General features: G+C 40.9%; 1 protein-coding gene across 2 annotated transcripts in view; it reads right to left on the bottom strand.

Moving 5' to 3' along the window:
• Nucleotides 1-24,479, bottom strand: part of fgd (faciogenital dysplasia) — a 121,623-nt gene that overhangs the window by 31,513 nt on the left and 65,631 nt on the right. For both annotated transcript variants that reach the window (XM_060931600.1, XM_060931599.1), the window contains exon 2: nt 5,664-5,825. In XM_060931600.1, the coding sequence (XP_060787583.1) occupies nt 5,664-5,825 (162 nt within the window). The remainder of the gene's footprint in view (nt 1-5,663; nt 5,826-24,479) is intronic.

Raw genomic sequence — 24,479 nt, forward strand, 5'->3', positions numbered from 1 at the left:
ACAATGACCTCTTTTAGTGACTGGATGCTGGACGGAGAGTGATGCTCAACTTGTCTCTTCAGAATTCCCCATAGGTGTTCGATTGGGTTCAGATCAGAAGACATACTTGGCCACTGAATCATTTTCTCCCTGTTCTCCTTCAGAAATCCAACAGTGGCCTTAGATGTGCGTTTAGGATCATTGTCATGTTGGAAAAATGCACGACGACCAAGGGCACGGAGTGATGGTAGCATCTTCTCTTTCAGTATAGAGCAATACGTCTGTGAATTCATGATGCCATCAATGAAATGCAGCGCCCCGACACCAGCAGCACTCATGCAGCCCCACATAAGGACACTGCCACCACCATGTTTCACTGTAGGCACCAGGCATTTTTCTTTGTATTCCTCACCTTTGCGATGCCATACAGTTTTGAAGCCATCAGTTCCAAAAACATTTATCTTGGTCTCATCACTCCAGAGTATAGAGTCCCAGTAGTCTTCATCTTTGTCAGCATGGGCCCTGGCAAACTCTAGGCGGGCTTTTTTGTGCCTGGGCTTTAGGAGAGGCTTCTTTCGTGGACGGCATCCATGCATGCCATTCCTCTGCAGCATATGCCGTATTGTGTCACGGGAAATAGTCACCCCAGTTTGGCTTTCTATTTCTTTAGATAACTGCAGTGAACTTGCATGCTGATTTTCTTCAACCCTTCTCATCAGAAGATGCCCCTGTCGAGGTGTTAACTTCCGTGGACGACTTGGACGTCTCTGTGAGATGGTTGCAGTTCCATCTTTCTTAAATTTTTGTACCACTTTTGCTATAGTATTCTAACTGATAAGTAAAGCTTTGCTGATCTTCTTGTAGACTTCACCTTTGTGGTGTAAAGAAATTATTTTCTTTGGGGAATTCTGAAGAGACAAGTTGAGCATCACTCTCCATCCAGCATCCAGTCACTAAAAGAGGTCATTGTTGAAGAATGGAAAAAGATTGATGTTGCAAAACGTTGCCAACTTGTTCATTCCATGCCTAGAAGACTTGGTGCTGTCATTCAAAATCATGGAGGCCATACAAAGTACTAGATGTAGTAGTTTTTGTTGTGGGGTGTACTCATTTTTGCACCACCTTAATTTGAGTAAAACTGAAAAATGTGTAATCTAAGTTTATATTATTAACCTTACTTTCATGTTATAAGTTAAACAGATGTTATATTAAACTTTGTCTTTTCAACATTTTGGAAATTGTTTGTGTTCATTGAGATATTGTTTAAAATGTTACTTTTCAAAGGGGGTGTACTCATTTACGCTGAGCACTGTACATCTATGTTGCATAAGTTATAACACCTATCCTGTTTTAGTGAGAGTCAACCCACAATCAATGACGTTAAATCAGTCTTAGTTGAGCAAGTCGGTAATGGTATTTCTTACTTTCACCATAAATTATTTATTTATATGACTTTGGTTTATAGCTGTAAAAGGCCTCAGCCTTAAAACCGATTAACGTAGTGACGTCACGCACTCAGGGCTGGCTGGCTCAGAGGGGCAGCTCGAATGCCAACTTTGCGGTCGATTTTAACTCTCAAAAATATATATATTTTTAAATTCCCGTTTATGCAGCATACAAGCGTCAAGGATGGAGATACTATCCGCTCAAATTTATTTAAAAATAAAGGTTCTGCGTATCTCCTTTAAAGACGGTCAACCACGAAAACAAGTCTAAGATACCATGAACATTCTTACTTTAAAAAACACTATAAATCAGGTTAAGTACAGCAATATTGGTACTAAAATGATACAATAGCAGAGAAAGAACTGTGCAGAACTAATCATGAACAGTAACTGCAAAAGCAAAGTGACAGGAAACAGCAATGAAAAAATATCCACTGCATGTTTAAGATCAGATTTTTTTTTTAAACGTACAAGTATGCTTAAGAAGGAAGGAGACTTGATGCTTACATAAAAATGAGCAAGATTGAGAAACAGATTTTACACTTTACCCTCTATTGATTAAAAAAATAAAATATTTTTGAATTGTTGCATATTATTCGTGGATGATATATTAGTAACTACCATAAAGCTTAGCTTTATTAAATGGTTATAGCTCCTGCACTAATACATTAAGTGTTTCATAGGGTAACAAACTTGGTACTTTTTAAACTATCATTAGTTCAAAGCTCTTGACAGGAACTGAAATTTTTAGTTTGAATTTTAAAAGCCACAATGACAGGGAGTTTCGATTAAAAACCTCACCAATTAAGCAAAAAACAAAAAACAAAAACAAAACCCCACATATTTGATACTTTTTTCATGGAAATGCTGGAAATTTGTTTCCCAAAATGGCGCTGCTCTCACGTTATAATTGTATGCATGTTACGCTAAACATTGCCCATTGTTATATTTTACATGAACGTATCGCTGTTGTTTCAGAGGAACAGGCTATTACCATTTTCAGTTATTTGCCATGTGACACTTTTTCAGTTCAGTATCTTGTGCAACCCTAAGGCAGTGTCTGTACTGCCATGCATGGGTGCATACTGTATATTACAACTCTTCCCCATAAATAAATAAAGAGGTGATTCATCATCTCTATAAAATGCTCATGTACTCACAATGCAGCTCTGAGGTGATGGTTAGTATAGTTTTGAAATAAATAAAACTTTTGTCACTGGTCTGTTGGTTCTCTACTGGTGACTATCTGCATTCCAAGTGGTTCTGATCATGTTCCCTTAAAGCACACTTAAATAAAATGAGGGCAGCCATTCCAGATGTTCCTTCTAAAGTGTCTTTCTCTTGACTGGTTCTTGTAAAACATAACACTAAAAATGACTGATTATAACCAAAACCCTAATATGATACTGGTGAGGCAGGTTAAGACATCCTAATACATTTGTCTGTCTGAAAATACACATCAAATATTCATTACTATACTGTGTATAAATACACACACTAGTGCATCTCAAACAATTAGAACATCATGAAAAAGTTCAATATCTTCCATCAAGTAAAATTTTTATATCTTCTGCACTCATCTCATCTCATCTCATTATCTCTAGCCGCTTTATCCTTCTACAGGGTCGCAGGCAAGCTGGAGCCTATCCCAGCTGACTACGGGCGAAAGGCGGGGTACACCCTGGACAAGTCGCCAGGTCATCACAGGGCTGACACATAGACACAGACAACCATTCACACTCACATTCACACCTACGGTCAATTTAGAGTCACCAGTTAACCTAACCTGCATGTCTTTGGACTGTGGGGGAAACCGGAGCACCCGGAGGAAACCCACGCGGACACGGGGAGAACATGCAAACTCCGCACAGAAAGGCCCTCGCCGACCCCGGGGCTCGAACCCAGGACCTTCTTGCTGTGAGGCGACAGCGCTAACCACTACACCACCGTGCCGCCCTCTTCTGCACTCATTACACATAAACTAAAGTGTTTCAAGCATTTGTCCATTTTAAATTTTTATTATTATGGCCTATAGCCAAAAAAACAAACCTCAAAATAGGAGAATTTTTCATTTCGATTTTGAGTAAAACAGTATAAATACCATGGATCTCATGGTCTAGTTCAGTACAGCCATGGGGAAGACTGCTGATTTGACAGTTGTCCAGAAGATGATTGACAGCCACAGCAGGTCATTACTGAAAAGGCTGGCTGGAAAAAGTGCACAAGCAACAGGGATGACCACAGCCACAAAAGGATTGTCAAGAAAAGCTGATTCAAGATCTTGGGAGGGTTTTACAAGGAGTGGACTGAGGCTGGCGTCAGAGCATCAAGAGCCACCACGCACAGACGTCTTCAGGAAAGGGGCTACAACTGTCGCATTCCTCATATCAAACCACTCCTGAACCAGAGACAATGTCAGAAGCATCTTACCTGGGCTAAGGAGAGAAAGAACTGAACTGTTACTCAGTGGTCCAAAGTCCTCTTTATAGATGAAAGTAAATGTTGCATTTAATTTGTAAATCAAGGTCCTAGAGTCTGGAGGAAGAGTGGACAGGCACAGAATCCAAGGTGTTTGAAGTCCAGTGTGAAGTTTCTGCAGTCTGTGATGATTTGGAGTGCCATGTCATCTGCTGGTGTTGGTCCACTGTGTTTTATCAAGTCCAAAGTCAATACAGCCATCTACCAGAAGATTTTAAAGCACTTCATGCTTCTACCTGCTGACAAGCTTCATGGAGATGCTGATTTCCTTTTCCAGCAGGACTTGGCACCTGCCCACAGTGCCAAAACTACTACCAAATGGTTTGCTGACCATAATATTACTGTGCTTGACTGGCCAGCCAACTCGCCTGACCTGAACCCCATAAAAAATCTATTAGATATTGTTAAGAGGAAGATGAGAAACACCCAACACGAAAATACAGACAAGCTGAAGGCCACCATCAAAGCAACCTGGGCTTCAATAATACCTCAGCAGTGCCACAAGCTGATTGCCTCCATGCTCTGCTGCACTGATACAGTAATTTGTGGTAAATGAGCCCCAACCAAGTATTGAGTGTATAAACAAACATTTTTTCAGGAGGTTGGACATTTCTGTATTGTAAATCCTTTTTTGATTGATCTAAGGAAATATTCTAAAAATTTGAGATACTGGATTTCTGATTTTCATGAGCTATAAGCATAATAATAAAAATAAAAACAAAAAAAGGCTTGAAATATTTGTGTATTGAATATAGAATCTATGAAAGTTTACCTTTTTGAATTCATCTCATCTCATTATCTCTAGCCGCTTTATCCTGTTCTACAGGGTCACAGGCAAGCTGGAGCCTATCCCAGCTGACTACGGGTGAAAGGCGGAGTACACCCTGGACAAGTCGCCAGGTCATCACAGGCCTGACACAGACAACCATTCACACTCACACCTACGGTCAATTTAGAGTCACCAGTTAACCTAACCTGCACGTCTTTGGACTGTGGGGGAAACCGGAGGAAACCCACGCGGACACGAGGAGAACATGCAAACTCCGCACAGAAAGGCCCTCGTCGGCCACGGGGCTCGAACCCGGACCTTCTTGCTGTGAGGTGACAGCGCTAACCACTACACCACCGTGCCGCCCCCCTTTTTGAATTAAATTACAAAATGTTTTTAAAAACTTTTTCACGATAATCTAATTGTTTGAGATGCACAAATAATATATAATTATGCTTTAAAAAGTGTTTAACCCAACACTTCCATTGAAAACTGAGCAATCAGTGATTTTCCTTAAGGAGTTTCAAGACAGCTCTTGGAGAAACATACAACCATTTCAAAGAAACGCAGGGGACGGGGACAGCTGAAATTGCCAAGCTGTTATTACAACACAGCTCAATAGTGGGGAGGTGAATAAATAGGTTATTCATGTTTTTTTTTTATGTTCATCAATCAGAATCATCATACAATTAGAGTAGTAAATTTCTATAAAGCTACAGGTTGCACAATCATTATAACTAGATTGTAGGTTTTTTAAAATTAAATACAGTTAACAGCCAATGGAAAGCAAAATTTTTGAGACAAAACATAAAATAAGGGCAGCATGACACACAAGCATGAGTTTACACACTTCTATTGCGCCACGTTATGCTCATACGACTTTGCCAGAAATGAACTGTCCTCACATGAGGTCGTAGATGTGTATTTAGCCCTCACAACAAAACAAAGCCCTTGTCACATGCCTGGATAAATATGTAATGATCTGGATGTACCTTCAGGTCTCGGTGATGCTGAATTTCTCTGTGCAGCTGAGGGATCGTGGCAGGCCTTCCCAACAATGTAGTTGTGACATGATCTGGGAAGAGGTGAGGTTTTCTTTTTCAACACCAAATCCAATGACCCAGAAGAATACTCCAAAAGTGAGGATGAGAGTTCTAGAAAGAGACAAAAAATAAAAAAATAAACATCCAAGATCCAAAACGCGCACACTTTCTCTTCTGAAATACCTGAAACTAGAGGAGACACTTGACCTTTACCAGATCACCAATTTACTGGCCAAAATATTTCTCAGGCAGAGAGAGAGACAGCCTATTGATTAGTTGGTCATTGCTCAAATGAGTCTCTAGCTCTGTCTAAAGATTGAGTATCAGTGTCTGACTTAATAGGAACTATTTATACCCAAGTAAAAATCAGGAAATTCTGTTTAAATCACACTTTGCTAATGTATTTATAAAAGTATGTCATAGTGAATAAAAGCTTCACTTCAAGAAGTTTCCAATGATCAGATTTATTAATTTTTACTGCATTATGAGACTTTTGTTTTCTTTACATAGTGAAACTTACAAAACATGACAACTAACATGCAGACAGTTACACATGCCCGTACTCTTACACTACATAAACTCTTTTTCTTTACATGATAGTCTTTATAATTATGATGATCACACGAGTCCTGCATTACTGAATATTTGAGCGTATATATCTGTGTGTACCGTCTGCTTCCAAAAGGCTTAGATTTAACAGTGCATAGTATTATTTCACAAATTATTATTTACCCCTCACACACACACACACACACACACACCAGTTGTCCTGGGTTTTCACAATGCTCTCAGCCAACGTGTAATCAGCTTTCCTCTTTTCCAGTTAATGAACTATTTTGCTTTCCACACCAACACTGCCATCTGCCTCAGTATTCCCACTAGCCATACTCTAATGGCAGCACTGGAAATTTCTCCAAGTCTCTAGTGGAGGGGGAGGAAAAAGAGGGGGGGGGGGGGGGGGGGAATTCCAGTTCCAAAGACAAATTCCTGAGGGTAAAGAAAACTCTCTGAGATCAGATCTGCCACTGGGCAAATTAATTTCAATTTCATTTTCGAAATGCATGAACCCTCATGTAAAATAGGACAAGGCCTATTTCATATCCAGAGCTATTACAGTGTTGCTTCTAGTTTGTTAAGTATAAATCAGTCCCCATTATACCCTTACAGACACTGTAACTACATAAACCTATTACAACTGACTCAGTTAACACTACAACTTCTTACCATTGCTGTTTCACAATATTTTGGGAATCATTATATTCTTATCTGTATAACAGTCCTATCTCTTCGGCAAACTAAATCTTGTGTCACTGGGGGAAAGAAAAAAGTAGGCTAAATCTGTTTGGCTTGAAAAACACTCAAAGATTACCATTTTACTACACAAGACCTAGTCAGTCATTCAACTACAACTGTTGTTAAATCCAGGGCTCTGCAATATACGTACACAGAGCATCCCAAAAGTCTGGATCAACAGGGATTTATTTATTACTTATCTGATGAATCATCATCAATTGTAATACATTAAGAAATGTTCAACGTTCTTGTATTCAGCATATACACAAGTGTTGTGAAGTCCAAGGCCATCAATTTGAACATCTGTTGTAATATCTGTATTTAAACAAATAATTGCCTATGGATCCAGATTTTTGGGACACTATATATAAAAGTCAAATGTTAAAGTGCATATTTTGGACCAATTACATTTTTTTTTAAATATGAAAGTATGTCCCTTTACACACTCATCCAGAAGGGTAATTTTGCACAAGGCCATCTGTCTACAGCAGAAAAAAATAAAATAAAATGCGTCTGGAAAAATTCCAAGGGAGTCTGGAGCCAGATTCGTGACGTCAACTGCAGAAGCGCGAGCAGGCTGCGTGAGCTTTGCACAGTTTCAGTGCACAGCCTGTGTAGACCAAGCGCTCCCGTTTCTCTCTCATTGTCCGGTCTTTTGGAAAACGATGAGTACTAATCCCATCAAGATTGGTGTTGCTACACCCTCCTACGATACATCTGTTAACCATTTTAATAATTACGTGATAATGTCGTTTTCTCATAAACAAATTAGCGCTGACGTAGGATTCAGAGGGAGGCGTCCCGCACGCGATGTCACGAAAATCAATGTTTGCCGGGAAATTCAAATGCCAAGTTTTTTCAGAGGCGGACCAACTCGCCTCAAATGGCTCGATTTCAACTGAATTTTTCTGATACTGCGCAAGGTAAAAAAACTGCACAAAATGCAAAATGTGACAGATATTTGACCAAAGTTTAATATAAAATAGAATTACATTGATCTTGCTCCTGACTTTACCCGTGATATGCACTTTGTCACATTTATTAAATGTACAAGCTTCCAGCTAGAGCAAGTACAGTATATTCTTTAAATAAAATAGTGGTAATCAATTTGGTAGCTACTCATAATGACTAACAACAAAACAATAAGAAAAATAACCATATAATATGAGTAACTAAATCTGTTTAACATCAATTGTAATCTTTCCACTGTTTATTAATAAAAAAAAAAAAGTTTACCCTTTGTTGGTGAACTATTCAAGTCAGCTTACTTACCAGTACACCTTGCTAATCTCAGTCTACTCAATGATTTTCTCCAAGACCAGAAATCAATAAAGAAAACCGAGGTGATATTAAGAACAGAAAAGAACAGAAAAGGTTTCACTCGCTCTTTTGTGTAATGTCGTCCAATTCCAAACCTGCTCAATCAATTTCTTCATAAACACTCCCTCTGAAGCTGCCTGTGAGGAGCCGGTGTTTGTATGTTAGTAACTGTACATCCAGTTCTCTACCTCTACAAACCTGCTGTTTGGGCAGAATACGCACACCCAGACACGTGTGCACATACACACACAAACACTCCTGTTGCCAGGTGAGAGTGCAAAAATATCACTTATGTTGTCACACTGCACCTGCCATCTTAAGCAGTCAAAAAAAAGCACCTGCCAAACCTGCTCTACAAGGTACGTGTGCGCGCGCGCGCACGAGAGAGAGAGAGAGAGAGAGCGCGAGAGAGAGAGAGGACAGACAGACAGACAAAGGGGAACATGCATGAAACCGGCAGTCAGAACTACAAGATGCAATGTATCAGATCGAAAGATAAAAAGATAGAAGAAGAAAAAAAAAGTTGCTACATGCAACCATGTGTTAATAATAATTTTCAAATGGACACAACCTGGTCAATGTGCACACCTCACAAAGCATTTTCAGTACTATTAAATGTGATATTAATCAAATATACCATGCACTGAGAGGCTCCGGCTGAAATTACAGATTCTCTGAGGGTGACTGACATAATACTATTTTCTGAGGGGTGCCCCGAAAAAAAACAGTACTATGCCAGTCACCAAACAGAATCCATAATTACCGGTGCCTCTCTGTGCATGTTATATTCGATTCATACCCCTCATTAAAAAAAATTAAAAACTAAGTGTTGAAATTGAATCTCAGCATAAACTCACTGGAGGCAGCCATGTTTGTTATTTACGTCGGAGCAACCTTAGACCTGCGCATGTGCAATGTACCATGCTATCATGTAATTAAAAAAATTTTTTTTAACCTATTTATTTCATTTTTTTAACCATGTTCTCACCTGCTTCGCTAGGTATGATCATGATACATAGATCTACACACACACAAATGCTTGCAAGACCACAGTTGTGACTCGAGTCAGTTACTAAACTGTTATTTTTGGTATTTGAAAAAGAGACCAAGCTGTACATAACAATAACTAACTCACAAAATCAGAAAGCTGTTAAAACTATTGATTTGTGTGGTTAATGTGTCCAGTTGAAAATCCCCCTGACTTAAATGTTAATGTTTCAATTGCATTAACAAATTCTATTTTTGTCTGTCTTTATTGTATTTATTTAAAAAAAAAAAAAAGACTCGAGTTGGTCGTATAGCTTTAAACTGTGAAATCAGTGAATGGTATATCCAGGATATACCATGACTGACTAACACCATATCCATTTTTTCAATTTATTTTTGACGTCACTAGATACACTGTTTAATCAATGGTGGAACTATTATGTCACGTGAGCCATCCTTGGCTTTTTTTTTTTGGGACTCGATTCAAGATACTACGTCATGCATCACGTGCAAGGCATTGTGGGATACAAATTTGAAACAGGAGAGAAAAATGGAGGACACGAGTGTGTGAATGAAACGTGAAAGACCGAGTACAGTAACAAAGTGAGAAGAAAGATGTTATTTACCAGCTGGGAGGTCCGTATCATGACATACTGTGACCGAGGTCTTGAAAGTACTGAAGGCTGGGGTCACGGTATTTCACCATATGGACCGACCTTAAGCTGGTAAATAATATATTTATTTTTTTCTTTACCAAATTCTAACAGAAAACGAGAGCGCCCGAAAGGGAAAACCGAGCCGAGCCGCCATTTTGAATCCTCATTCACGGCTGTAATGCAAATGGCTTCCTCCTCGGTATACAAGTGCACTGCCATGGCAGGAAAAAAAAAAAAAAACTACATTTTGCCACCTATGTAGTCCCCTATTTATACAAAATTGAGTCATTCAGGATTCAGCCATGTTTTTGCTTGGTGTTAGCAACAGTTAGAGGTTTTTAGCTTTCTCCTGAAATGTTTTCTTTTATTTCTTCTTCATCAGGGTAGTAAAACCCGCTTTCGCTGTGAAGACTGTTGTTGTCACTATCCATGATATAAAATTAATGCTATTCTCCTGAGAAATGCGAAAACAAATGTTGACAAAAATTGCTATGTTTGTTGTTGTTGTGAACGAGCGAGTTGCCAGAGGTCCGTAACCAGGGTCCGTATCGTAGGATATGAACCCGCTCGCCAGCCAATCAGAGCGCAGGATTTGATGGAAACCAGACCACGAAAAAAATAAAAAGACATTATGTTGCAAAGGAAAGGAAATGCGGGACCAAACTAATAAATATCGGCACTCAGCAAGCACCTCGGTGTGATCAGCTGTTCGTTTAGCGACAGAATGATGGAACTGTCAGTGCACAGACAAAGGTAAACCTGCGCATGCACAGCACACGGACTTCCTCTGTCTGCTTGACTGTGCAAAGCGAGCGATTTCATGCACATTATTTGCTAGGGAATCCCTTTAAAGTAAATAACTTCCCACCCACAAAATGGCCGGATATTTTGTGAGATATTACAGAACACATCACAACGACCAAATTTCAGAGGGAACTAAATTTCACCGATTTTATGAAATTGAAAGGCTGTCTCGCTTTAAATGGTTACAAATGGTTTGGGAAGTTAACTATAGGAGCACAGAAAGATTCAGTCTACCAAATGTCAGTCCATTTTAAAAACACAAATAACCACCCACCCATTTCCTGTACTGTTTACATTCAGCACATCTCTGTAGTTCAGATAACAGAGATCTTGCAGTCACGTGACCGGAAAGTACACAGCCGCCATCTTGTCGGTAAAAAACACTGCTGAATATTACTGCACTCGTGTACAGAATGGATCAATTTCAACCGATGGACTACACGGCTCATTTTTCTAATGAACAGATAACTAGATATATGTCTAAAATAAACGATCTACAGATTAGTGACCCTTATGGCTTACCGGACGTAGTTTTCACGACCGTGTCAGTGGATATTGAACTGCCAGCGGAATACCCAGACGTGTATAATTACCTCATTAACTTTCCCTCGCTGTTCAGTGGTGAAGCACTGCGTGCTTATAAATCTCTGGACAGTTATCTTTACAGAAATTCAGGATTTGTCAGCGACTCAGATGTGGCATCTTGTAAACAAGAAAATAACAATCCTCATTGGACGGGTAAGTCCCTTAGTATTGAGTATAGCACTGACCAGCCGATTATAGAATAGAATAAGGTAATTCCAGCTGTAATTCCAAATCGTCCGTCTTGTTTACCATGGATCTGGCGTTGGAGAGGTAGAGGCTTGGCAGTGGAGATTTGAGTGGCTGTTTTCTGAGCTTAGTCAACAGGCCAGCTCTGCCTGCAGCCTCGCTTTTGCTTCCGCTCCCGACGCCGCCTCCTTCTCCTGCCAGACCCGATAACAATCCACGGAGACCCCGCTGGTCTCGCTATCTCGTCCGGAATGTTGTGCATGCGATGGAAATCGCTACAAACCATCATTTTCTGCTGGAAACCAATGTCCAGTAAGTCCATACGGTTGTAGTGGATATTGAAGTCCGATACAGACGAACACCACGCAAAAATACACACAAAAAACATAAAAAACGTGCACAGGTAGGGAGAGCTTGTAGCCGCAGCCGTTGTAGTAGAATTGTATATAGTAGGGTTTTCCAGAAGAAAAGGTAGAAGTAGAACCAGAAGTAGAAGGCAGAAATATGGCATTTGACCAACAAGATGGCGACTGTCACAATCTGGATCGGCTGTGATGTCACATTCAAGTGCTCCATAGACCACTGCCTGCAGCACTATTATTCATCATCTCATCCTTCAACAGTCTGCACAGACGTGTTTAAATATACATCACTGCAGAGTGGCACCAATCCAACCTGTCATAGCTCAAATGGGGGAAACTACTGTAGACAAGTGAGACGTGAACTGAAATTTGCATTTCTCACATTCTGTTTCTAAGGTTTCCTTGCACCATCACGGGCAACTGTGGGAAAGTCACTTGTCTCTTTTGCAGTTGTTATAAGTGGTATTATTGCTCAAAAAAATTTTTTACACCGTTTTGAATAGCTGAGCGAATTGCAAATAACTGCCTACAAATAATGGTCTGCTCATGCGAATTACGGTGGAAAGCCATTTTGCTGCAAATAATAATCTGCTCACAAGCAGTTACTTCACACTTTTGTCAACATGGCTCAATTTCTTTATCATTTGACTCGTTGCACAAACTTTATAATCAGTATTTCAAAAAAAATTTTTGAATGATAAAACAATTATCGAACTTGGCTTTCACAAAATATCGTGACTTGTTAGTGGCTTGCAAGCAGTTATTTGGCAAATAATTAACTGCTTGCTCACTACTAACAAATCACGATATTTTGTTCAACCTCGTTCAATAATTGCTTTATACACGACTCCATTACAGACCTTATTTGACCTGCTCCTGAGACCACACAGCAGACACGCCATAAATATAACAGAAAGACAGAGAGGGAAAGAAAGGCAGAAAGAGACAAATGTGCAATTAACTTCCATCCAGTTCTCAAAAATAAAGTCATTGATTATGATCTTAGAGGCACATCTTCCAAATCATGTGGGATATAAACTTTACAAGTAGTATCACTGTTTTGTTTTTAAATCAGGTCATCTGAAGCAGAACTTGGGTAAAGTAATGAGAAAAGCTGGATTTAAAGATGTTTGAAAAAGAGAAAAATGCTAATAAGAAAAAGCAGGACAGGTCTTTCTGGTCAAAAGATACTGTGCACACACACACACACACACACACACACACACACACACACACACACACACATGCAGTCTTGCTTAAATCAGACCAGAGAGCGATACAGTCTATTTCTCTTCCGCCTAAGTCTCGCCCTGTCTCTAAATGATTCAGTGTGTGTGTCTGTGACAGAGGAAAAGATTTAAAAAAAAAAAACAGAACAAACAAAGAGTACAAAAGTAGGCTAGAGTCAGGTCATCTAAATCAGGGCTACCGAAATAGTTCAGAGTGGTGGCCTGATTATAAAACAATACCAGTTGGGGGGACCAAATATGTTTTTTCTTTCAGTATTACTTTTGCAAGTATACTACCATTCAAAAGTTTGGGGTCACTTTGAAATGTCCTTATTTTTGAAAGAAAAGCACTGTTCTTTTCAATGAAGATCACTTTAAACTAATCAGAAATACACTCTATACATTGCTAATGTGGTAAATGACTATTCTAGCTGCAAATGTGTGGTTTTTGGTGCAATATCTCCATAGGTGTATAGAGGCCCATTTCCAGCAACTCTCACTCCGGTGTTCTAATGGTACAATGTGTTTGCTCATTGCCTCAGAAGGCTAATGGATGATTAGAAAACCCTTGTACAATCATGTTAGCACAGCTGAAAACAGTTGAGCTCTTTAGAGAAGCTATAAAACTGACCTTCCTTTGAGCAGATTGAGTTTCTGGAGCATCACATTTGTGGGGTCGATTAAATGCTCAAAATGGCCAGAAAAATGTCTTGACTATATTTTCTATTCATTTTACAACTTAGGGTGGTAAATAAAAAAGTGTGACTTTTCATGGAAAACACAAAATTGTCTGGGTGACCCCAAACTTTTGAACGGTAGTATATAAAGTGGCCAAAGTAACTGTGAATTCAACTGTGTAGCAAAGAACTGTAGCACAAAACATGAGAAAACAGTCCATTAAAAAAAAAAAAAAGTCTTGAATACCTCCATTTCAAGGATCTGCACTCACCTTTTTTTGTTACTATCCGACACTAAATTGCCATAACATGTATACGGGTTTGAATAAAAAAAAATCAACGGGAAATTATCTTCTCCAGAGCAACATAAACTGAGGCTCAACTCTTCTGTTCTTTGGGATAAAGGTTTATCCGTCCAGGATGTGCCTCTAGGTGTCTGATGATGTCAAGAAACACACCTGCAAAGCTATTTTCTCTGACCCTCCCATCACATGATGACAATCTCACAAGGTTTCCTCGGGCCTGTAACAAGAGTCATTTCATACATACAAAATTAAAAGTTACACCCAGAAGCCTCACCTCATATACTTTATGCCAGCATACACATACCTTTTATATATCTTCACTCAAAATACAGTTACAGCTTCTGCAATTACTTACTGTATATCAGATGTTACTCAGAATGGTCACTTGCCCTGTACATCAGTGAATATGAACCACCACAGACCATACATTACTTGTATTATGAAACGTGGTTTATGGCAGGTTGGTCGAAGTGTATCCAGTGTGACAGTCCTATGGTGGCTTTCAAACATTCATCCTTCAAACATTCATATAATATCGAGCAAATATCTGGGCTACAAGCAATACTAATATGCCTACAAATTGCATTGTAGGTGTAAGCAATAAACTGAAACATCAGTGTGTGTATAGCTTCACAACACGCTGCTCACATGCATCAAAACAGGAAGATACGATACTTCTACCATAGTATGCAACCTGCTCTATAATTCTGTCAAATGGGAGGAAAAACCGACAGTGGATTCATTTTACTTTTTGCTGTATTGTTTTCTTAGTGGAATGCAAACTTACCCACACCTTGTTTAGAGAAATCAACAACCACAAACCATTTCTGCATACGTGTATATACATATATTTCCACACGCAAAAAAACAGACAGACATTCTCAAACCTCAAGCTTCTATCACAAGTATATTCAACATTCAATGGTCATCCACCCATCTGGATAGGTCACCAATCTATTACAGGCCATTAGTAGCCCAGGTAGAAAAACCTTTCACACTCATGGGCAAGTCAGAGTAGCCAGTTGACATAATCCACATGTCTTCGGACTGTGGGAGGAAACTGGAGCACCCAGAGGAAAGCTACACAGGCACATACAGAACACGTAAACTCCACACAGAAAGGCCCCAGTCGACCAGCAGGTTCTAACCCAGAACCTTCTTGCTGTGAGGGGACAGTGTTAACCACTATATCACTGTGCCACCCTACACTGTTCATTAGTAAACACATATATATATATATATATATATATATATATATATATATATATATATATATATATAAAAATCTCCTTCTCACCCCCGGCGGGGGGTGGGGGGGTATCCATGTCATCCTCAAGCTCGGGTCCTCTACCAGAGGCCTGGGAGTTTGAGGGTTCTGCGCAGTATCTTCGATGTTCCTAGGACTGCGCTCTTCTGGACTGAGGCTTCAGATGTTGTTCCTGGGATTTGCTGGAGCCACTCTCCCAGTTTGGGGGTTACTGCCCCAAGTGCCCCCACTACCACGGGGACCATGCAACCCTTGACCTTCCACATCCGTTCCAGCTGCTCTTTCAACCCTTGATACTTCTCAAGTTCCTCATGTTCCTTCTTCCTGATTTTGGCGTCAGCTGGGATCACCACATCTATCACCACCACCCTCTTCTGCTTTTTGTCCACCACCACTATGTCCGGTTGGTTAGCCAGGATCTGTTTGTCAGTCTGGAAGCTGAAGTCCCACAGAACCTTGGCCCTGTTGTTCTCAGCCACCTTCTGTGGTATGGCCCATTGGGACTTGGGTACTTCTATTCCATACTGGTTGCAGATGTTCCTGTATACTATCCAAGCCACTTGGTTGTGCCTCTCCATGTACGCTGATCCAGCTAGCATCTTACACCCTGCTACTATGTGCTGGACTGTTTCAGGGGCTTCTTTGCACAGTCTGCATCTTGGGTCTGATCTACTCTGGTAGATCCTGGCCTCTATGGCTCTTGTGCTTATGGCCTATTCTTGTGCTGCCATGATTAGTGCCTCTGTGCTGTCTGTCAGTCCTGCATTATCCAGCCACTGGTAGGATTTCTTGATATCAGCCACTTCCTCTATCTGACGGTGGTACATGCCATGTAGGGGTTTGTCTCTCCAGGTTGTCTGTTCCTCCTCCTCCTCTGCACTCTCATCAGGGTTCTGCTGCCTGAGACATTCACTTAGCAGTTCATCCTTTGGGGCCATCTTTCTGATGTATTCTCGGATTTTCGATGTTTCATCCTGGACCGTGGTCTTGATGCTCACTAGCCCTCGGCCTCCCTCTTTCCGCTTAGTGTATAGTCTCAGGGTGCTGGACTTGGGGTGGAACCCTCCATGCATGGTGAGGAGCTTTCTAGTCTTGATATCTGTGGCTTCTATCTCCTCCTTTGGCCAGTTTATGATACCAGCGGGGTATCTGATGACTGGTAGTGCGTACATGTTGATGGCTCGGACCTTGTTTTTACCATTCAGCTGACTTTTCAGGACCTGCCTTACTCTCTGGAGGTATTTGGCTGTGGTTGACTTCCTTGTGGCTTCTTCATGGTTTCCATTAGCCTGTGGGATGCCAAGGTACTTGTAGCTGTCTTGGATATCACCTATGTTGCCCTCTGGTAGGTCAATCCCCTCAGTCCGGATCATCTTGCCTCCCTTTGAGACCATCCGGCCACACTTGTCCAATCCGAATGACATCCCTGTGTCATCGCTGTAGATCCGGGTGGTGTGGATCAGCGAGTCTATTTCTCGCTCGTTCCTGGCATACAGCTTGATGTCATCCATGTAGAGCAGGTGACTGATTGTTGCCCCACTACGGAATCGGTACCTGTAGCCGCTCTTCGTGATGATCCGACTGAGGGGGTTCAGGCCTATGCAGAACAGCAGTGGTGATAGCGCATCTCCTTGGTATATGCCGCACTTGATGTTGACTTGGGCAATGGGTTTTGAGTTGGCCTCTAGGGTTGTCTTCCACATTTCCATTGAGTTCTGGATGAAGGTCCTTAGGTTCCTGTTGATCTTATACAGTTCCAGACATTCCAGTATCCATGTGTGTGGCATTGAGTCGTAGGCTTTCTTGTAGTCAATCCAGGCAGTGCACAGGTTGGTCTGTCTCTTCTTACAGTCTCGGGCAACTGTTCTATCGACCAGTAGCTGGTGTTTGGCTCCTCTGGTGTTACTGCCAATTCCTTTCTGTGCCTCGCTCATGTATTGAGCCACATGCTTACTCATTTTTGCCGCAATGATGCCTGACAGGGCCTTCCATGTTGTGCAGAGACAGGTAATTGGCCGATAGTTGGATGGGATGGGTCCCTTCTGGGGGTCCTTCATGATTAGGACTGTCCTGCCTTGGGTTAGCCATTCTGGGTGGGTTCCATCCCTCAGCAGCTGGTTCATCTGTGCTGCTAGGCGTTCATGGAGTGCAGTTAGCTTCTTCAGCCAGTACGTATGGATCATATCGGGGCCTGGTGCTGTCCAGCTCTTCATCTTTGACACTCTTTCTTGGACGTCTGCCATTGAGATGGTTACTGGTTCTTGTTCTGGGAGGTTGCTGTGGTCAGCTCTTAGGTCCACTAACCATTGGGCATCGGTGTTGTGTGATGCCTTTCTTTCCCATATGTCTTTCCAGTATTTTTCCACCTCAGCTCTTGGTGGGTCTGACCGGTTGTTGTTCCCCTGCCACTGAGAGTACACCTTGGCTGGTTCAGTGAAGAACAGCTTGTTTATTCTCCTGGCCTCTCCCTCCTTGGTGTATCTCTTCAACCGGGTGGCCAGAGCTGTTAGTCGCTGTTTGGCAGTTTCGAGTGCCTCTGGTATGGAGTAAGTGAGTTGTACTTCCTGGGTGGCCCTTTATTCACCATGTTCCCTTTCTGTAGTTCAGCTAGCTGGCTAACTTCTCTCCGTGCTGCCTTTATCTTGGCCTCTAATCGTCTCTTCCATGGTGGATACTGTTTGTTATGTCCCGAGCCCACCAAGCATCTCCATGATTACTGTTGCTGTACTGTGTATCAGCTTGTTGGTCTCAGTGATGGTTCTTGTGGAGATTGTCTTCAGAGCAGCATTCACATCTACTAGTAGATCTTCTGAAGGTACTTGGCAACTCAGCTTTGGTATTCGTCGGGGGCTCCAGGTTTCCAATTGGGTCACGATTTTCCTTCTCAGGTCAGCAGCTCTTGTGTTGAGGCTGTTAGCTGTTGGGGCTTGGTACCCAATCTCTGGTTGTGGGGATGATGACATCTTGCTGTAGCATCGTTGTTGTATTTCATTAATACTCTAGTTGTGATAGTAGATTTCGATTACAGATGTTGGACACTGAACACTGGGCTAATAGCTGTTTCTTTGTTAGCCTTGATTGTGGGTTTCGAAGTATCCAATGGTCCCACATTCGCTGCATATATCCCCTCTCTCTGGGATTGCTTGTATAGTAGCATTCCAGCAAATCCGTATTTTCTGTCCTCGTCCATCGATGTCTTGTTCCAGTAGCCCATTTCTCATCAGTTTGCCCTGGTTCCCTACCAACTGACGCAGACCTTGTTGACCCGGGCGACGTCTGAGCCGGTATGACTCTATCAGTTATGTCTTCACTCATTCCTGAGGTAGGCTGATCTATGGGGTCTTGCCTAAGGACCCTTACCCGACCGGGATTCGAACCCCGATCTCCTGCGTCGTAGTCAGTGAGCATTACCACTGTACTATCCAGCTAATATATAATGATTTCGCTCATAAAGTGGTGCCAGTGTGGGTGAGTTCAAACTTGGGAGGGAATGTCTGCTGGTTCATCTGTGGAAAATGGGTGTGTGCAGCCTGTTGCAGGGTTTCCCATACATAGACCATTGTGTGGCGCAGCGCCACACAATGGATTCCTAGCGCCACACAATCAGACTCGCGATTTTGAAAAAAAAATTCCGTTGCGTATCGTTCTGTTCATTCATAGTGCTCTTTCTTCTCGTTTGTGCGCGCACACAGAGACAGACGGAGAGGCGTGCTAATTAAAAATAACCAGGGATGAGAATTTTCTGCCGACTGGCGGATTTCCGACTTTTTCAGACCAAAATGATCGTTTTTGAGATTGATGTAAACCCATTGAGAAATTCTTGGGGGGGGGGGGGGGGGGGGGGGGGCGGGGGGGGTGTATGGTTAACGATCTGTGGTCACAGAGTATTCAAAGACATGAATAGCAAAAATGCAGAAATATAATACTGTAGAGCTCGTTTATATTAAAAGGTGCATTGATTTTTTGAAATCATCAAATGTGAATTGATTCAAAACAAGTCTCTTGTACCATATTAATCATTTTCACCTGGTAGTCCACCAAGAAGGGGAATTTATTTCCAAATACATTGCAACTTTTTGCTGATAAAATTAATGGTTTTGGGGTAAAAAAAAAAAAAAAAGCCAAAAATCATTAGCTCCCTGCCCCTGGGCCCCACTGGGTGCCTGCAGGCCCCAAACCCCTGGCTTTTTTCAGACTTTAATATTTTTCATTCTCATCCCTGAATAACGCAGCCTTCCCGATTGGCCTTCCGACCCCTTATTTTAAAAGGTAGCCTAAGTCATGCTCGTGATGAGCTTTATCATAGCCTTCTTGGCTTACAGGAAACGGACATCCCTGAGTCAGGCTATAAACCAATTTTGATGCATACAGTAGCAGCTTGACGCGAGGAACTGGCCTTATTGCATTATCGCACCTTATTGCAATAATCGGTATCGGTATCAGCCCTGAAAAAAACATATCGGTCGATCCCTAGTCCCGAACCCAATGACTTCCCTTACGATAGGGCACTTGAGCTTTTTTTCAGGAAGCCACGCAGAATTAAATGTTCTGATAGGGCATGCAGGCTTTGCACCAATTAGGGTAATGCTTTTTCATTATTGTTAGTTGCCTTGGTGTTACCTTAAGTGGTTTCTTACATCTAATTATGATATTTTACTTTATTATTATTTTGTTACATTATACTATTTATTTCATTTTAGTAATTGGTTGAGGTAAGTTCAATATTTAAAATAAAAACCTCCAGCTTGTTTTTTGCAATTTATTCCTTGAATGTCAACTAAAGAATGATTGAAAGATTGACACCAAAAAGGCAAAAAAATAAACTTTAACTTCAGTTTTGGTGAGTAATTTTCATAAATTTAAAAGACACGTTTTCCACCAACATCAAGCCCAGCAAACTAATGGCCTGCCCTGTAATGTAAAGTTGGGTTGAGGAATGAAACCAGGCAGGGTTCTGGTAAAAATTGTTTTAGCTGTCTTCTCTTAAAGAACTTAAAATAATTTAGATTGAACTGAATAATCTCAAATGCTTCTTGTAGCTTTAAAATAGTCCCAGCAGGTGACACTGAAGGAAAATACTGTGTGTTTGAACACCGCCTGCTGTAAACACTTTGCATACACCCCAATGACCGACTCCACCAACCGCCACGACACCACCGTGCACGATTCCCTCATCGGCACAGTGGAGCACCACAAATTGCTACCTGGTCTGTGGGAAACACTGCTGTTGTGTGCAGGGGGGATAGGGAATAGGAAAGAAGGAGTGAGTGAGAGGAAGTAGAGACTGTAGACTATTATCTCCACAGGGAGAAGATATTGAGAGGAAGAAGCAGTCAGCTGCACATGTGCCACTTGATAATTAGAACAGCACACTGCAGCCTAAGACCCCCCCCCCCCCCCCCCCCCCCCCTTCCAAAAAAAAAAAACATCTCCAGACAACCTTTACCCAAACTGGCACTGCTGTTGCTCCTCTGTGTGTGCTGCAACCCACCCAGCACATCCTGCTGTCATCAAAAACACTGGCACATCAGCTGGCATACAGTGTGTGTGACACACACAGGCAGTAAACCCAACCCTGCAACACCCTAGAAACTCCCTCAAATCGGAAACAGGTCAGCAGAGAGAAGAGAAGAGAAGAGAGGTATGCCAATACTTCCTAAGTACCTTGCCCAAAAGAAAACGTCCTCCAACCCTGCTGACACAGTGGATGCGTACGATCTCGCCCGTGTGTGTGTGTGTGTGTGTGTGTGTGTGTGTGTGTGTGTGTGTGTGTTTATATGAATGTAAGTGTCCATGTCCTGAGGTGTGTCCCAGGTCTGCCATTTTAATGAAAGCTTTACTGGCCCAGTGGAGTCCAAAATAATTAGATAGAACATGTCTAGCTAAACACACACACAGAGTAGAACTTCTCATCCTCGTCTGAAGTTCTTTCAAATGGTATTTAGTAAGAAATTCTGACTGTGATTAATGCTGCCTTTAAAAAAAAAAAAAGCTTTGGAAGTAATGCACATCTCACTGGGCTGCGACAGCTTGCAACAAATTGCGAACGTCATTCGCGAGAGGGTTTCAAAAGGGTCTTGAAACATTCGCGGGGCTTCTCAATTTCCTCACGAGTCGCAAAGTGTCACTCCTTCGTCGCTGAAATTTTGAACATGTTCAAAAAATTAGTGCGACAAAATTTCTCTCAAAATAGCCGCAAATGCATCGCTGGTGTCGCAAAGCTGTCGTGAACCCTTCTCAAGTCAGTTTCCGTGAGACAGGAAGTGCGAGTATATCTCAGTGGGCTGCGACAGCCTGCGACTAGTTGGAGACACAACAATTGCGATAAAATATGCGAATATCAATTCAGTGTGATTCCAAGTGAAAATTGTCGCTAATTCGCATATTTTATCGCAATTGTTGTCTTAATGCAACAATGCAGAATTGTCGCTAATTCGCATATTTTATCGCAATTGTTGTCTTAATGCTTAATGCAGAAGCTTTGGAAATAATTCACAGTACCAGTCAAAAGTTTGAACACATCTAATTCAGTGGTTTTTCTTTTTTAAATTAAGAGACACTTCATGCCAAAGTAATGATGGATTGTTTCACTTTACTTAGTTGAGCAGTTCTTGACATAATATGGATCACTACAGTCATGGAATAGGGCTATTTACTGTATTGTTATTATTTACTATTTGATCTCCGATGCTTTAAGAAGGCAAGAAATTCCACTAATTCACTTTTGACGAGGCACACCTGTTAATTGAAAAGCATTCCAGGTGACTACCTCATGAAGCTGGTTAAGATAATGCCAAGTGTGTGCAAAGCGTCATCATATGGTAACTACTTTAGAGAATCTTTAAAAAATAAAAACCCAACAACAACAACAAAAAACCCATGTGTTTCATAGAATACTTGTTTGTTTACCACATCAGTCCATACATGTTCCATGTGTTATTTCATAGTTTTGACATCTTCAGTATTGTTCTACAATGTAGAAAAGAGTCAAAATACAGAGTCTGAGTATGTGTTGAAGCTTTTGACTGCTACTGTAGATTCTGACTTGTTAATACCAGCTAACTAACTAATAGTGACCAGAGATTCAAAAGATACCGGATTGATATGCTGGTCTGACATACTGTATTTTCCACTCCAATTCATGAACATTTCTTGTGATGCAAACAAACCCAAGTCTCAAATAGATCTCGTCATGAACACAGGAGCCAAATTGTCTCCAAACACAATGGCAAATGAGAAATTTTAAGAAAACGCAAAAATAAATAAAGAAAGAAAGGTTCTGAAACTCAAAAGATTCTTAGATAATTATCCCAGTAAAGCACAATTCGGAAAGATGACTCAGAAGCAACATGTCTGCCCGAAACAGATCTGAATTCAAGAGGGTTGTGTCAGAGGTGACTCAGATCTGAAATGGCACTTTTACCAGCCAGCAGTAGCTGGAAACACGTAGTGGAAGCAGACGATAAATTCCTATGCCCAGCCCATCTGGCTCTGATCAAACAGATACTGGACCAGCCTTTTAGAAATATATACCCAAATAAACAAGTCTATCAACTGTGTGAAATATGGCTTCTTTTTAAAAAGGATTAAATATTAACTCTGTGAAACATAATGCTATTGAAAGCAGAAGCCACAGAGAACACACCATATTTCAGAGAGTGCATTACAAGTTCAATATACGGTACACACTACATTATCCCATTTAACTCCACTCCAAGCAGTATTGTTCCAATTATTTCTGTTACCTAGTAGGAATTCATTCATTCATTTCTCTCCATCTCTCCACACACAGTTATGAGTGTGAGTAAAGCAGAAGTTCAAAGTGAAGCTCACAGCGTGCGTTTCTGCCTATAGTAGCTATTATATGCACATAGCCATTTTTAATAACTTTAGTTGAACATTTGACCTGTCTCTCTCTCTCTCTCTCTCTCTCTCACACACGGCCAAGTAGTCTCTAATGGTGTATTCAAGCTCTGAAGCAAATACGCAGAATGTGTGTGTGTATGTATAAGAGAGAGAGAGGTGTTCAAAGAGAGAGGCCCAGCAGGTTACAGAGAGTTTTATGCTATCTTCTAACTACCCAAGTATATGCATCCCCCTCACACACACACACACCGTTTGTAGAAAGTTCATACACATTTGTTGTACAATCCTTGTGAGGATCTTATATGGATGCAATTATCATGGGTGCAAGTATAAAATTTTCAAAAACCTGAAAAGTCTGACAAAGTCAGACGTGCATGGCGCAGCCATGCGGGTGGGGTGGGGGGGTGGGGTGTTTACAAAGAGGGGTGAGCCCCCCTTAGGGCTCGAAAAAAAATTTTAAATTACAAGTTAAAATGGTTGTCTCTCATGCAATCTCATGCAAACATTTATAATATTAATAGTTATATGATTTGCATATTCACATCAAATGTTTAATACATTTCATCAATTCATCTGAAATAATAATACTTCAAGTACAAGGTTTGATATTTCAAAACACCTAGCAACTAATTTAAATGTTGAAACAACCATTTTTAATATGCTTTTGCTGTGATACCTTTTTTACAATATATACACAGCTTGAGTTAAAATAAGGAGCCACATGTCTTGATGTCCTCAGAAACTCCTGGATTTTAGCAAATAACAAGATTCAGCTTTTTCCATATACAAAAATATCTATATTTTATAATCTATTACTGACTACAAATGAGTTTTCAACCTAACAACCACATTAGAAAAGATGATTTAAAAAAGCTAATAAACTTATTTCAAGACCTACCTTACTTTTATTTAATAATTGAAAGGTAATCAAATGTAAAAAAAAAAAACAAAAAAAACCAACACGTTTATAAAAGCAGATACTTGTGATGAATAATTTCAATTCTAGAAGAAAGCACATTGCATTTGCACATCACACAATATCAGATGACAATTTAAATCACCAATAAATGTTTTGAATTCACTTATTACTACATAGCACAAAAATCAGAAAAGTGATTAGTCTCACCGGCGTGACTTTTAAGTCCCTTCTTCCCGCTGGAGCCGTACTTGATAGTCTTTGAACAGCAGTCACAATACGCAACTCCCGGGACGTCCAGTTTTCTCAGCC

This window comes from Neoarius graeffei, chromosome 10 (assembly GCF_027579695.1).
Source record: "Neoarius graeffei isolate fNeoGra1 chromosome 10, fNeoGra1.pri, whole genome shotgun sequence".
NCBI lineage: Eukaryota > Metazoa > Chordata > Actinopteri > Siluriformes > Ariidae > Neoarius > Neoarius graeffei.